Source organism: Mustelus asterias, chromosome 8 (assembly GCF_964213995.1).
Source record: "Mustelus asterias chromosome 8, sMusAst1.hap1.1, whole genome shotgun sequence".
NCBI lineage: Eukaryota > Metazoa > Chordata > Chondrichthyes > Carcharhiniformes > Triakidae > Mustelus > Mustelus asterias.
In genome coordinates, this window is record NC_135808.1 from 871,149 (window position 1) to 884,371 (window position 13,223).

Consider the following 13,223-nt stretch of genomic DNA (forward strand, 5'->3'; position numbering starts at 1 on the left):
TAATCTGATCTCAGAAACCTGACCGTTGCACGGTGGACAGGTGCCCAGTGAGGATTGTGCTTGTTTTTCCCTTGGCAGAGCACACTAAGACAGGAAGGGCTGCTCAGCCAGTACAAGAAAAGCCGAGCTCTGGCAATCCGCTCCACAGCCGCCCTGCGTGAGGAAGAGGAGCTGGCCCGGCCCTTACACCACACCCAGGCTTCACAGGCTGCAGGCCCGGCCTACACTAAAGGTAACTGCCCGGGCGGACATTTACTGAAATAAAAAGTTTTTAAAAAGGGAGAAATAATACATTGTAAACACACAATGGATCAGTTATCCCATTGCCAGTAACACTGAAATAGGTTACTAACTGGTCTTATTGCTGTCCGTGGGTTCTTGCTGTCCTGCTTCCCTACAGGGGAGGTGATGGCCTAATGGTTTTATCACTAGACTATTAATCCAGAAACTCAGCTAATGATCTGGGGACCCGGGTTCGAAACCTGCCACAGCAGAATGGAATTTGAATTCAATAAAAAAATATCTGGAATTAAGAATCTCCTGATGACCATGAAACCATTGTCGATTGTCGGAAAAACCCATCTGGTTCACTGATGTCCTTTAGGGAAGGAAATCTGCCGTCCTTACCTGGTCTGGCCTACATGTGACTCCAGAGCCACAGCAATGTGGCTGACTCTCAACTGTCCTCGAAGGGCAATTGGGGATGGGCAATAAATGCTGGCCAGCCAGCGACGCCCATGTCCCACGAACGAATTGAAAAAATGTCACGGTGCTGCAAAGGTAATTAATTGGAGGTGATGGATTGAGAGTTCTCCATAGAAAGGAACTGCAGAGATACACGGTTGTTCTGTTTGTTGGTTGGTTCTCTCAAAGCCCGTCCCTTGCGAGTTTCAAACCCGAGGGTCCCTGCTGCTCAAGACTTACATCTGAGTGAACAGTTCTTGCTTCACACCTGTAAAGGACGGGCAGGCTGCAGGTGAACTGAGGACCCTCATCCATCCGGTAAAGAATGGTGACCCCCCCCCCTCTCCTCCCAGCCAGCTACTCTTCAACTAACATGTGAAAACGCCTTTGGCAATTCTGCAGAGATGCTGATGTGGTAATATCGTCGCTGGCTCAGAGACCCAGGTTACACTCTGGGCCACGAGTTCAAATCCCACCACGGCTGCTGGAGTTATTTAAATTCGATTAATTAAATCTGGAATATAACGCTGGTCTCAGTGACAGTGTGACAACTATCATCGATTGTCACAAAAACCCATCTGGTTCACCTTTAGGGGAGGAAATCTGCCATCCTTACCTGGTCTGGCCTACATGTGACTCCAGAGCCACAGCAATGTAGGTGACTCTATCTGTCCCTCTAAATTGGCTGAGCGAGACACTCTGTTGAAAGGGCAGTTAGGGATGGGCAACAAATGCTGGCCCAGCCCAGCCCAGCGACCCCCCACATCCCAAGAACAAATAGAGTTGGTGTTTTACCCGTCACCCACCTTTCCCCCGTCACCCACCTTTCCCCCGTCACCCACCTTTCCCCCGTCACCCACCTTTCCCCCGTCACCCACCTTTCCCCCGTCACCCACCTTTCCCCCGTCACCCACCTTTCCCCCGTCACCCACCTTTCCCCCGTCACCCACCTTTCCCCCGTCACCCACCTTTCCCCCGTCACCCACCTTTCCCCCGTCACCCACCTTTCCCCCGTCACCCACCTTTCCCCCGTCACCCACCTTTCCCCCGTCACCCACCTTTCCCCGTCACCCACCTTTCCCCACAAGAACAAGATCTCAGATCAGAGGTTAGGAATACTGCGGCAAGTAACTCATCTCCTGACTCCCCAAAGCCTGTCCACCATCTATAAGGCATAAGTCAGGAGTGTGATGGAATTCTCCCCACTTACCTGGATGGTGCAGCTCCAACAACACTCAAGAAGCTCGACACCATCCAGGAAAAAACAGCCCCGCTTGATTGGCACCTAGATCATAGAATCCTACAGTGCAGAAAGAGACCATTCAGCCCATCGAGTCTGCACCGACCACAATCTCACCCAGGCCCTATCCACATATCCCTGCATATTTACCCACTAACCCATGCATCCCAGGACTAAGGGGCAATTTAGAATGGCCAATCAACCTAGCCCACAGACATTCACTCCCTCCACCACCGACGCACAGTGACAGCTGTGTGAACCATCTACAAGATGCACTGCAGCAACTCACCAAGGTGCCTTAGGCAGCACCTTCCAAACCCATGACCACTTCCATCTGGAAGGACAAGGGCAGCAGATACTTGCGAACACCACCACCTGCAAGTTCCCATCCAAGCCACTCACCATCCTGACTTGGAAACACATCGCCATTCCTTCGCAGTCAAAATCCTGTAATTTCCTCCCTAACGGCATTGTGGGTCAACCCACAGCACGTGGACTGCAGCGATTCAAGGCGGCGGCTCACCACCACCTTCTCAAGGGGCAACAAATGCTGACCAGCCAGCGACGCCCATGTCCCACGAATGAATAAAAAAAAGGTTGTCTTGAAAAGTCCCATTTTGAAGAACAACAGGGGAGTTCTCCCTGATGTCCTGGACAATATTTCTCCCTCAGTGTCTAATCGTTATCAGATTGCTGTTTGCCGCGTGCACTGGTTTCTACATAGCAACAAGTGATTGCGATGTAGAAACAAGTGCCCAACCAAGGAAGCACTGCAGTGGCTGCAACGTGCTGTAGGTCATCCTGAGCTTGTAACAGGAGGCTACATAAATGCAAAGTTCTTCTTTCTCTTGCAGGCTCCCTGGCCGAGGTTCTGGATGAGCTGCAGGTCCTGAGTGCAGCTGTGATTGGGGACCAGGAGGAAGGAGACACAAATGGGGGAGAGGAGAGCGAATGAAGAGGGAAATGACAGCATGGATCAGTCTACACCCTCACTGCTGTCTTCAGGTGCCAGGAACAAAGGCTCCCAAGATAGTCCGATGCTTCAGTCTTTCAACAGATGAAGGATAAGAGTCAACAATGACTCACGGAGACATTGTTCCTCTCTGTCGCATTACCCTCCCAAATCTGCACCATTGTGTAGATCTTGTCCCCAGATACTCCTGCAGGCTGCAGTCTGTCGCCGAGGGAACAAGAGCTATTTTACAGTCACCCAGCATCGCAATTATTCACTGCAGTTATTCCTCTCTTTCACATCTTACCTCATCTCCTGAAGCTACCAACTCCTCACCACAGTTCCACGGTTCCTCTCAAGTGACCGTCCTTTGTAGGCGAGTCCAGCCGGCGGATTGCAGCAGGCTATTCGACTGTGAGGTGCAGCACAGGAGCAGCTGCCTGCACCGTGATGCGTGAAGCTGCTTCCTTGCAGAATCCCCGGATGAGCAGCCGATATCCCTCCCCTCAATAGGACAAAGGGCACTGAGGCCACTGGAGGATGCCCTTCAAGAACAGGCCAACGATCAAACGGGAAACCGGGAAGCAAAGCTCTAACCTGCGATATCTGTGTGTCTGTCTCTCTCTCGCTCTCTCTCTCTCTCTGTGTCTCTCTCTGCGTTAGCAATACTGGAAAAACCTCGAATTGAAATCACTTTACCCCTTCAGGTTTCCTGCCACCTCACCTGCATAACAATGGCCAGAACTGCCAGCAAACTGCAGTACTAACATATTCCAAAGAATCCCTACAGTGCAGAAAGAGGCCATTTGGCCCATTGAGTCTGCACCCAACTCTCCAAAAAAGTATCCCACCCAGGCCCGGCCCGGCCCTCCCCTCTATCCTGTAACCTTGCGCATTTATCTAATAATACACCTAACCTGCACATCTCTCGACACTAAGGGGCAATTTAGTCCACCTAAACCTCACATCTTTGGACTGTGGGAGGAACCAGAGCACCCAGAGGAAACCCATGCAGACACGGGGAGAACTGTAAACTCCATCATTCACCCGAGGCCTTCTGTTTTAGGAAGTACAAAAAAGATCAGGGAACAAATTCCAACATTTATTACCAAAATGTGTTCTAATCTTCCTGCAGTGTGGTTTAACTGAACTGTTTGATAATAACTGGTCTTCAACAGTGCCTCCGGCAGAAATTGTCAAATTATTCCACTGTACCTTTTTGAATTTTTGTAAACTTTACAGAGTTTATATTTATTATTCAGCCAAAATAAATGTTTTGTATTAATAAAAGGATAAACAACTTATTTTTAAATGCTCTTTCACCTATCGGACAGGGTACAGCTTTAAGCTAAATGAGTTTACTGTTTCTGATAAACTTATAGGCAAGAGCAGCACACACACAAACCCAGATACCGAACACAAGGAGAATGTGGCAGAAATCAAACTGAATGTTTCATAGAATCCCTACAGTGCAGGAGACCATTTGGCCCATCAGGTCTGCACCGATACTCTGACAGAGTATCTTACCCAGGCTCTATCCCCGTAACCCCACACATTTCCCATGGCTAATCCATCTAACCTACACATCCTTGGACACTAAGGGGTAATTTAGCACGGCCAATCCACCTAACCTGCACATCTTTATACTCGGAGGAAACCGGAGCACCCGGAGGAAACCCACGCAAACATGGAGATCGTGCAAACTCCACACAGACAGTGACCCGAGGCCGGGATTCGAACCCGGGTCTCTGGCACTGAGAGGCAGCAGTGCTAACCACTGTGCTGCCAGTACATACAAGCGTCGCTCAAAATCAGGACATACACTGCCATAGCCACAGCTGAAGCCAATCCCTAATGTAGGAAATAGGAGTAGGCCATTCAGCCCCTCGAGACTGCTCTGTAATTCAATGGCTGATCTACCTTGAAGCCATTTTTCCCGTGCTATCCCCGTTTCCCTTGATGCCTTTAATATCTAAAACACAAGCCCTTACAGTTCTGTGGGACAGAGAATTCTAAAGAGTCACTACCCTCAATGAAGAAATTTCTCATTTTTTAATTTATTAGTCACAAGGAAGGATTACATTAACATTGCAATGAAGTTACTGTGAAATTCCCCCAGACACCACACTCCGGCGCCTGTTTGGGCCAATGCACCTAACTAACCAGCGTGTCTTTCAGAATGTGGGAGGAAACCCACGCAGACACGGGGAGAATGTGGAAACTCCACAGAGAGAGTGACCCAAGCCAGGAGTCGAACCCGGATCTCTGGTGCTGTGAGGCAGCAGTGCTAACCACTGTGTCACCCCTGTCCTAACCCTAATCCTGTCCCTTATTCTGAGACTATGACCCCTTGTTCTCCGGGCACAATGATCTTGACAAAAGATGAATGTGGAGCACATGCTCCCTCTTGTGGACAAGTCCAGAACTCTAGGGCACTGCTCACGAATCAAGGGTCACCTTTTCTTTTAAGGACGTAGGCGTTTTCTCTGGGAGTTGTGCAACTTTGGAACACTGTCTCAGGATATTTTTAAGGTGTGGGGGGGGCGTGCAGATAGATTCTTGTTAATCATAGGTTACCGGGGGTAGATAGAGTCATACAGCGTAGTGAAGGCCCTTCAGCCCATCATGGGAATGTGGAATCTGCAACGCAGTCAGATCAGCCATGATCTTATTGAATGGCAGAGCAGGCTCGAGGGGCCGAATGGCCTACTCCTGCTCCTAATTCGTATGTACCCCGTTGACCCAGTAAGAATCCCGTATGTCTCCATGCGATCCCCTTTCATTCTCCTAAATTCCAGTGAATACAGGCCCTGTCGACCCAATCTCTCCTCACATAACAATCCCACCAATCAGTCTGGTGAACTTTTACTGCAAACTCAGTGTAAGGTGTCCATCATTTGCAATATATTTTGCTAATCCTTTTGAACTCTACACCCGGCCACAGGGAATGAAAAGGATGCATTAATTTTCTTTTTTTTTTAATTACATTACGGATTTACAAGTTTGATAAAATTCCTACCCCAGGTATTTTTTTTTAAAAACAGTTAACGTTTCTTCTTCCTGCCAGTGGCTGGCTGTGCCGCTGCTGTGGTGGAACTCCGCTTTTTGCCTTTCCCCTCCGGCTTGCCGTCCGTCACCCCGTCTAGCCGGTAACTCACCAAGTCCACCGTCTGCTGGAGAATGCCGGTCAGGAGGAATTCGGCGTTGACAATGGGGATTCCAGCATCCCGGGCAGCTTTGCACTTGGGGAGGTCGTCCAGACACGAAATCACCAGGGTCTTCTCCTGTCAGGTCCAAATCCAGAGCAAAAACAAAAGAGAAGGGGGATCGGAATCTCGTATCGGTCGGGAGATTTAACCCCCCCCCCCCCCACCCCCGGCCTCCTGCCATTACCACAGGAGATGGGCCAGTGCAGAACGCCACCAGAATTAAAAAGGTAAGAGAGGATTTGCATTTATATGACACCTCGAACAATCTCAGGCAGTCCCACAGCACTTTGCAGCCAATTACTTATGAGCAGTGACTGATCAAACCACAAACACCCATCCTGAGCCTGGCCAAACTTGCCATTAACAGATCCCAGGCATCAGGTGACCGAGACGGTCGTCCAACCCGATGTCTGCCCCTCTACCGCAGCTACATTTGTGGTCGGGTGTCCCTGGAGAAGGAGCTTGCGGAGTCCACAGGCATCATTGAGGCCTTTTGTGTTCATTAGGTCCCGCAGGGGCTAGAGTGCATTATTGATCCCTTTAATCACATTTTATTTAGTTTGATGTTTTAAGTTTCCTTCACACTTTGTTTTATGTTTTGGCAGTCCCCCACCACCTTTTACTTTGTCCCTCAGCTTGATTTAAGTTTATTTAATTTGCCAAAAAGATTGGCAGGGACAAGTGTGTGCGCACCACGGGAGTGGTTTTACTTTGCATTCTGTTATAAACTATAATCCTTTTCCAAAAAAAAAACACCCAGGAGATAAAAGGTCATCCATCACCTCCTGTGACTGGGAATAAATGGGAAGAATGGATTTTGACCAGAAACCAGGAGTATCACTTTGGCAGAATAATTCCATGGTATCTTTTCTTTAAAAATCAGACGGGTTGGGGGTGGCTCAGTTCAGTAACACAAAGGAAGACCTCTCTGACAGTGCAGCAGTCCCATCAGAGCATGTTGGGACTCGAACCCACAACACTCTGAGTCCGAGGCGATAGCCCTGACAGCTAAGCCACAGCTGGCAATTCCTGTCGCAATGAGCTTGGAATTCACTTACTGGACATTTATCCCCCTCTCCTCCCTTGAAGGTGATGAGTCTCATTGAGATGTATTGCTGACATCCCCTCGTGCAGATGCATGCTCTTCATCGGAGATGGCCTAGTGGTATTATCACTAGACTATTAATCTAGAAATTCAGCTAATGTTCTGGGGACCCGGGTTCGAATCCCACCACGGCCGATGGTGGAATTGAATTCAATAAAAAATACCTGGAATTAAGAATCGGCTGATGACTGTTGTCGATTGTCAGAAAAACCCATCTGGTTCACTAATGTCCCTTTAGGGAAGGAAATCTGACGTCCTTACCCGGTCTGGCCTACATGTGACTCCAGAGCCACAGCAATGTGGTTGACTCTCAACTGTCCTCTGAACAAGGGCAACTAGGGATGGGCAATAAATGCTGGCCAGCCAGCGACACCCATGTCCCATGAATAATTTTTTTAAAATTTGCGATCGTACTGATTTGTAACCCCAAGACCCAACACATCAGGGGAAGCCATTACAGCACAGGCTGGTCCACTCCTCAGCATAGGTATGGCACTTTCCAGCACAACACAGAATCTCTACAGTGCGTAAGAGGACATTCAGCCCATCGAGCCTGCACTGACTCTCTGACGGAGTATCTTATCCAAGCCCTATCCCCTGTCCAATTCCTGTAACTTCACCCTTCTCCCGTGGCTAATCCATCTAACCTGCACATCTTTGGACACGAAGGGTCAATTTAGCACGGCCAATCCACCTAACCTACTGTGGGAGGAAACCGGAGCACCCGGAGGAAACCAGCGCAGACACGGGAGAACGTGCAAACTCCACACAGACAGAAAGTCACCCGAGGCCGGAATTGAACCCGGGTCCCTGGCGCTGTGAGGCAGCAGTGAACCCGGGTCCCTGGCACTGTGAGGCAGAATTGAACCCGGGTCCCTGGCGCTGTGAGGTAGCAGTGCTAATCACTGTGTCACTGGGAATCGAACCCGGGTCCCTGGCACTGTGAGGCAGCAGTGAACCCGGGTCCCTGGCACTGTGAGGCAGAAGTGAACCCGGGTCCCTGGCGCTGTGAGGCAGCAGTAAACCCGGTCCCTGGCGCTGTGAGGCAGCAGTGAACCCGGGTCCCTGGTGCTGTGAGGCAGCAGTGAACCCGGGTCCCTGGCGCTGTGAGGCAGCAATGAACCCGGGTCCCTGGCGCTGTGAGGCAGCAGTGAACCCGGGTCCCTGGCGCTGTGAAGCAGCAGTGAACCCGGGTCCCTGGCGGTGAGGCAGCAGTGAACCCGGGTCCCTAGCGCTGTGAGGCAGCAGTGAACCCGGGTCCCTGGAACTGTGAAGCAGCAGTGAACCCGGGTCCCTGGCGCTGTGAGGCAGCAGTGCTAACCACTGTGCTACCGTGCCGTCCAGTTCCAGTTGTCACTGACAGTAAGCCCCATTAAAGACAGTATGGAGACTCTCACCTTGTACACCCTCGGCATCTTGGGCAATATGTTTGCCCCACTGCACTGAATGATGCTCTCCATCTGGCTGGGTTCAGGCAGCACCCCCGATGTCACGTGGACCTGGAAACCCTGAGGGCATACAGAAAAACAAACAAACCAGTTACAGTTTGAACCGCACAACACTTCCCAGCTTTTATTAGATATTCAAGCTGCAACAACGTTTTAATGTTTAAAAATTATTCTTCAATACAATGAGGTGATACTGTTGCCCACCCCTTGAACTGAGTGTCTCACTCGGCCATTTCAGAGGAGCAGATAAGAGTCAACTGAGACACGGTGACACAGTGGTTAGCACTGCTGCCTCACAGCACCAGGGACCCAGGTTCGATTCCCGGCTCGGGTCACTGTCTGTGTGGAGTCTGCCCATTCTCCCCGTGTCTGTGTGGGTTTCCTCCGGGTGCTCCGGTTTCCCCCCACAATCCGAAAGACGTGCTGGTTAGGGTGCATCGGCCGTGCTAAACTCTCCCTCAGTGTACCCGAACAGGTGCCGGAGTGTGGCGACTGGGGGATTTTCACAGTAACTTCATTGCAGTGTTAATGTCAACCTACTTGTGACACTAATAAATAAACTTTAAACATGTAGCCCAGACCGGGTAAGGACGGGAGATTTCCTTCCCTAAAGGACAATAGTGAACCAGAAGGATTTTTTCGACAATCGACAATGGTTTCATGGTCCCCGTTGGCGAGACTAGCTTTCAATTCCAGATTTTATGAACAATTTAAATTCCACCAGCTGCCGTGGTGGGATTTGAATCCGTGTTCCCCAGAACATTAGCCCTGGATCACCAGTCCAGTGATATTACCACTATCTCCCCTACGGGATGATGGTAAACTACACTTTCCCCCTTCTCTCACCCTCCCAGCCCTTTCCAACAGGTGAGACAAATCTGACTTGGTCGACTTTGACTCATTGGGATCACAACCTCCCCGTCTCAACCCAGTTTAACAAATAGTTCAGGCCACAGTTGGCGCACTGTGCTCCCTTCTGGACATCTTTACAGAGCAGTCAAAGGGAACAAAGAACAGTACAGCACAGGAACAGGCCCTTCGGCCCACCAAGCCTGCACCGATCACGTCCTATCTAGACCAACCGCTTGTATCTCTCTATTCCCTCTCTGTTCATGTATCTATCCAGATAAGTCTTAAATGTCGCTAACGTGTCTGCCTCACTCACCTCACTTGGGAGTGCATTCCAGGCCCCTACCACCCTCTGTGTAAAAAACTTCCCCCGCACTTCTCCACTGAACCTTTCCCCCCTTACCTTGATCTTGGTGCCCCTTTGTAATTGTCATTTGTGCCCTGGGAAAAAGCTTCCGATTGTTCACCTTATCTATGCCCCTCATAATTTTATAAACTTCTATCAGGCCGTCCCTCAGCCTCCGTCTTTCCAGGGAGAACAATCCCAGTTTATTCAATCTCTCCTCATGGCTAATACCCTCCATACCAGGCAACATCCTGGTAAACCTTTTCAGCACTCTCTCCAAAGCCTCCACATCCTGGTAGTGTGGTGACCAGAATTGGACGCAGTATTCCAAATGTGGCCTAAACAACATTTTATATAACTGTAATATAATTTGCCAACTCCTATACTCGATGCCCCACCTGATGAAGGCGAGCGTGCCATCTGATTTCTTCACCACCTTTTCCACCTGTGCTGCCACTTTGAAGGATCTGTGGACCTGCACTCCCAGATCTCTCGGTGTCAATGCTCCTGATGGTTCTGCCATTTATTTTGTAGCTCCCACCTGAATTGGATCTACCAAAAATGCGTCAGCCAGTATATTTACCTGGGAAACTATAGTTAGGTAGAATTTACAGACAGAAACAGGCCATTTTGTCCACACACTCCACGCCAGCCTCCTTCCACTTTACCTCCTCTCTCCCTGTCAGCCTATCCTTCGCTTCTCTCTCTCTCCCCGCGTCGATTACAGTTATCCTCTCTGGGGAAAGGGGGGAGGATAGCAGACCGTTCAGCTACTTACCTGCAGCAGAGGCTGCTCCTTGGCTTTTCGCAGAGACTCGGCCAGCTTGAAGTTGAATTTCTGTTCCTGGTCGCTGTCATCAACTAAAAATCCACCGGTGGATAGAAAACAGGAGCTCTTCCCACACTTGTCCGGGGTAGGGAGGAGAGAGAAGGAATGAGAGAGAGACAGAGAGAGAGAATGGGAGAGCAGAGAGCCAACAAATGAGAAATAAAGGCATGAGGAAAGATCTAAATACCACAGGCAATGCAGAGACAGTAAGATTATGCGCACAATTAAAGCAGTGATTGCTTCATGTTCAAGGTTCACTCATAATCTCTCTCACCTTGGAGAGAGGAGATCTTGGCTTCAAGGCATCCAGTCACCTGGGATGGGAAGGAAAGTAGCCATCGAGCGGCCATGATCATATTGAATAGTGGAGGAGGTAGGACAGACCATATGGTTTTCACCTGCACCGTTTCTTATATTCTTAGTCATGCTCTAGAGACGGACAGTAGGGCGCTCCCTCCGCACCGAGCCTCGGATAGTGCGGCGCTCCCTCAGCACCGAGCCTCGGACAGTGCGGCGCTCCCTCAGCACTGACCCTCGGACAGTGCGGCACTCCCTCAGCACTGACTCTCGGACAGTGCAGCACTCCCTCAGCACTGACCCTCGGACAGTGCCGCACTCCCTCCGCACCGAGCCTCGGACAGCGCGGCACTCCCTCCGCACCGAGCCTCGGACAGCGCGGCACTCCCTCCGCACCGAGCCTCGGACAGCGCGGCACTCCCTCCGCACCGAGCCTCGGACAGTGCGGCACTCCCTCCGCACCGAGCCTCGGACAGTGCGGCACTCCCTCCGCACCGAGCCTCGGACAGTGCGGCACTCCCTCCGCACCGAGCCTCGGACAGCGCGGCACTCCCTCAGCACCAAGCCTCGGATAGCGCGGCACTCCCTCAGCACTGACCCTCGGACAGCGCGGCACTCCCTCAGCACCGACCCTCGGACAGCACGGCACTCCCTCAGCACTGACCCTCTGACAGTGCGGCACTCCCTCCGCACCGAGCCTCGGACAGTGCGGCACTCCCTCAGCACTGACCCTCGGACAGTGCGGCACTCCCTCAGTACTGACCCTCTGACAGTGCGCCACTCCCTCAGCACTGACCCTCGGACAGCGCGGCACTCCCTCAGCACCGACCCTCGGACAGCACGGCACTCCCTCCGCACCGACCCTCGGACAGCGCGGCACTCCCTCAGTACTGACCCTCTGACAGTGCGGCACTCCCTCAGTACTGACCCTCTGACAGTGCGGCACTCCCTCAGTACTGACCCTCTGACAGTGCGCCACTCCCTCAGCACTGACCCTCGGACAGTGCGGCACTCCCTCCGCACCGACCCTCGGACAGCGCGGCACTCCCTCCGCACCGAGCCTCGGACAGTGCGGCACTCCCTCAGCACTGACCCTCGGACAGTGCGGCACTCCCTCAGTACTGACCCTCTGACAGTGCGGCACTCCCTCAGCACTGACCCTCGGACAGCGCGCCACTCCCTCAGCACTGACCCTCGGACAGCGCGGCACTCCCTCAGCACCGACCCTCGGACAGCGCGGCACTCCCTCCGCACCGAGCCTCGGACAGTGCGGCGCTCCCTCCGCACCGAGCCTCGGACAGTGCGGCACTCCCTCAGCACTGACCCTCGGACAGCGCGGCACTCCCTCAACACCGACCCTCGGACAGTGCGGCGCTCCCTCCGCACCGAGCCTCGGACAGTGCGGCACTCCCTCAGCACCGAGCCTCGGACAGTGCGGCACTCCCTCAGCACCGAGCCTCGGACAGCCCGGCACTCCCTCCGCACCGAGCCTCGGACAGTGCGGCACTCCCTCCGCACCGAGCCTCGGAGAGTGCGGCGCTCCCTCCGCACCGAGCCTCGGTCAGTGCGGCACTCCCTCCGCACCGAGCCTCGGAGAGTGCGGCGCTCCCTCCGCACCGAGCCTCGGTCAGTGCGGCACTCCCTCCGCACCGAGCCTCTGACAGTGCGGCACTCCCTCAGCACCGAGCCTCGGAGAGTGCGGCGCTCCCTCCGCACCGAGCCTCGGAGAGTGCGGCGCTCCCTCCGCACCGAGCCTCGGTCAGTGCGGCACTCCCTCCGCACCGAGCCTCGGTCAGTGCGGCACTCCCTCCGCACCGAGCCTCTGACAGTGCGGCACTCCCTCAGCACCGAGCCTCTGACAGTGCGGCGCTCCCTCCGCACCGAGCCTCGGTCAGTGCGGCACTCCCTCCGCACCGAGCCTCTGACAGTGCGGCACTCCCTCCGCACCGAGCCTCGGACAGTGCGGCACTCCCTCAGCACTGACCCTCTGACAGCGCGGCACTCCCTCCGCACCGAGCCTCGGACAGTGCGGCACTCCCTCAGCACCGACCCTCGGACAGCGCGGCACTCCCTCAGCACCGACCCTCGGACAGCGCGGCACTCCCTCCGCACCGAGCCTCGGACAGTGCGGCGCTCCCTCAGCACTGAGCCTCGGACAGTGCGGCGCTCCCTCCGCACCGAGCCTCGGACAGCGCGGCGCTCCCTCCGCACCGAGCCTCGGACAGCGCGGCGCTCCCTCCGCACCGAGCCTCGGACAGTGCGGC

At 53.2% G+C, this 13,223-nt stretch overlaps 2 protein-coding genes across 7 annotated transcripts in view; one reads left to right on the forward strand and one right to left on the reverse strand.

Annotated features, from left to right (window-relative positions):
• The window catches only part of cchcr1 (coiled-coil alpha-helical rod protein 1), a 36,674-nt gene extending 32,495 nt beyond the window's left edge, over nucleotides 1–4,179 (forward strand). The window contains exons 16-17 of the mRNA XM_078219051.1: nucleotides 79–232; nucleotides 2,779–4,179. Coding sequence (XP_078075177.1) covers nucleotides 79–232; nucleotides 2,779–2,879 — 255 coding nt within the window. The 3' untranslated portion in view covers nucleotides 2,880–4,179. The remainder of the gene's footprint in view (nucleotides 1–78; nucleotides 233–2,778) is intronic.
• Nucleotides 4,180–5,824: 1,645 nt separating this feature from the next.
• The window catches only part of mdc1 (mediator of DNA damage checkpoint 1), a 41,932-nt gene continuing 34,533 nt past the window's right edge, over nucleotides 5,825–13,223 (reverse strand). For 3 of the 6 annotated variants that reach the window (XM_078217244.1, XM_078217243.1, XM_078217241.1), the window contains 3 exons: nucleotides 10,612–10,737; nucleotides 8,588–8,698; nucleotides 5,825–6,160 (listed from right to left, as the gene is read on the reverse strand). In XM_078217244.1, coding sequence (XP_078073370.1) covers nucleotides 5,921–6,160; nucleotides 8,588–8,698; nucleotides 10,612–10,737 — 477 coding nt within the window. In that variant the 3' untranslated portion in view covers nucleotides 5,825–5,920. The remainder of the gene's footprint in view (nucleotides 6,161–8,587; nucleotides 8,699–10,611; nucleotides 10,738–13,223) is intronic. The other 3 variants (XR_013498420.1, XR_013498419.1, XR_013498418.1) reach the window with 1 other exon arrangement.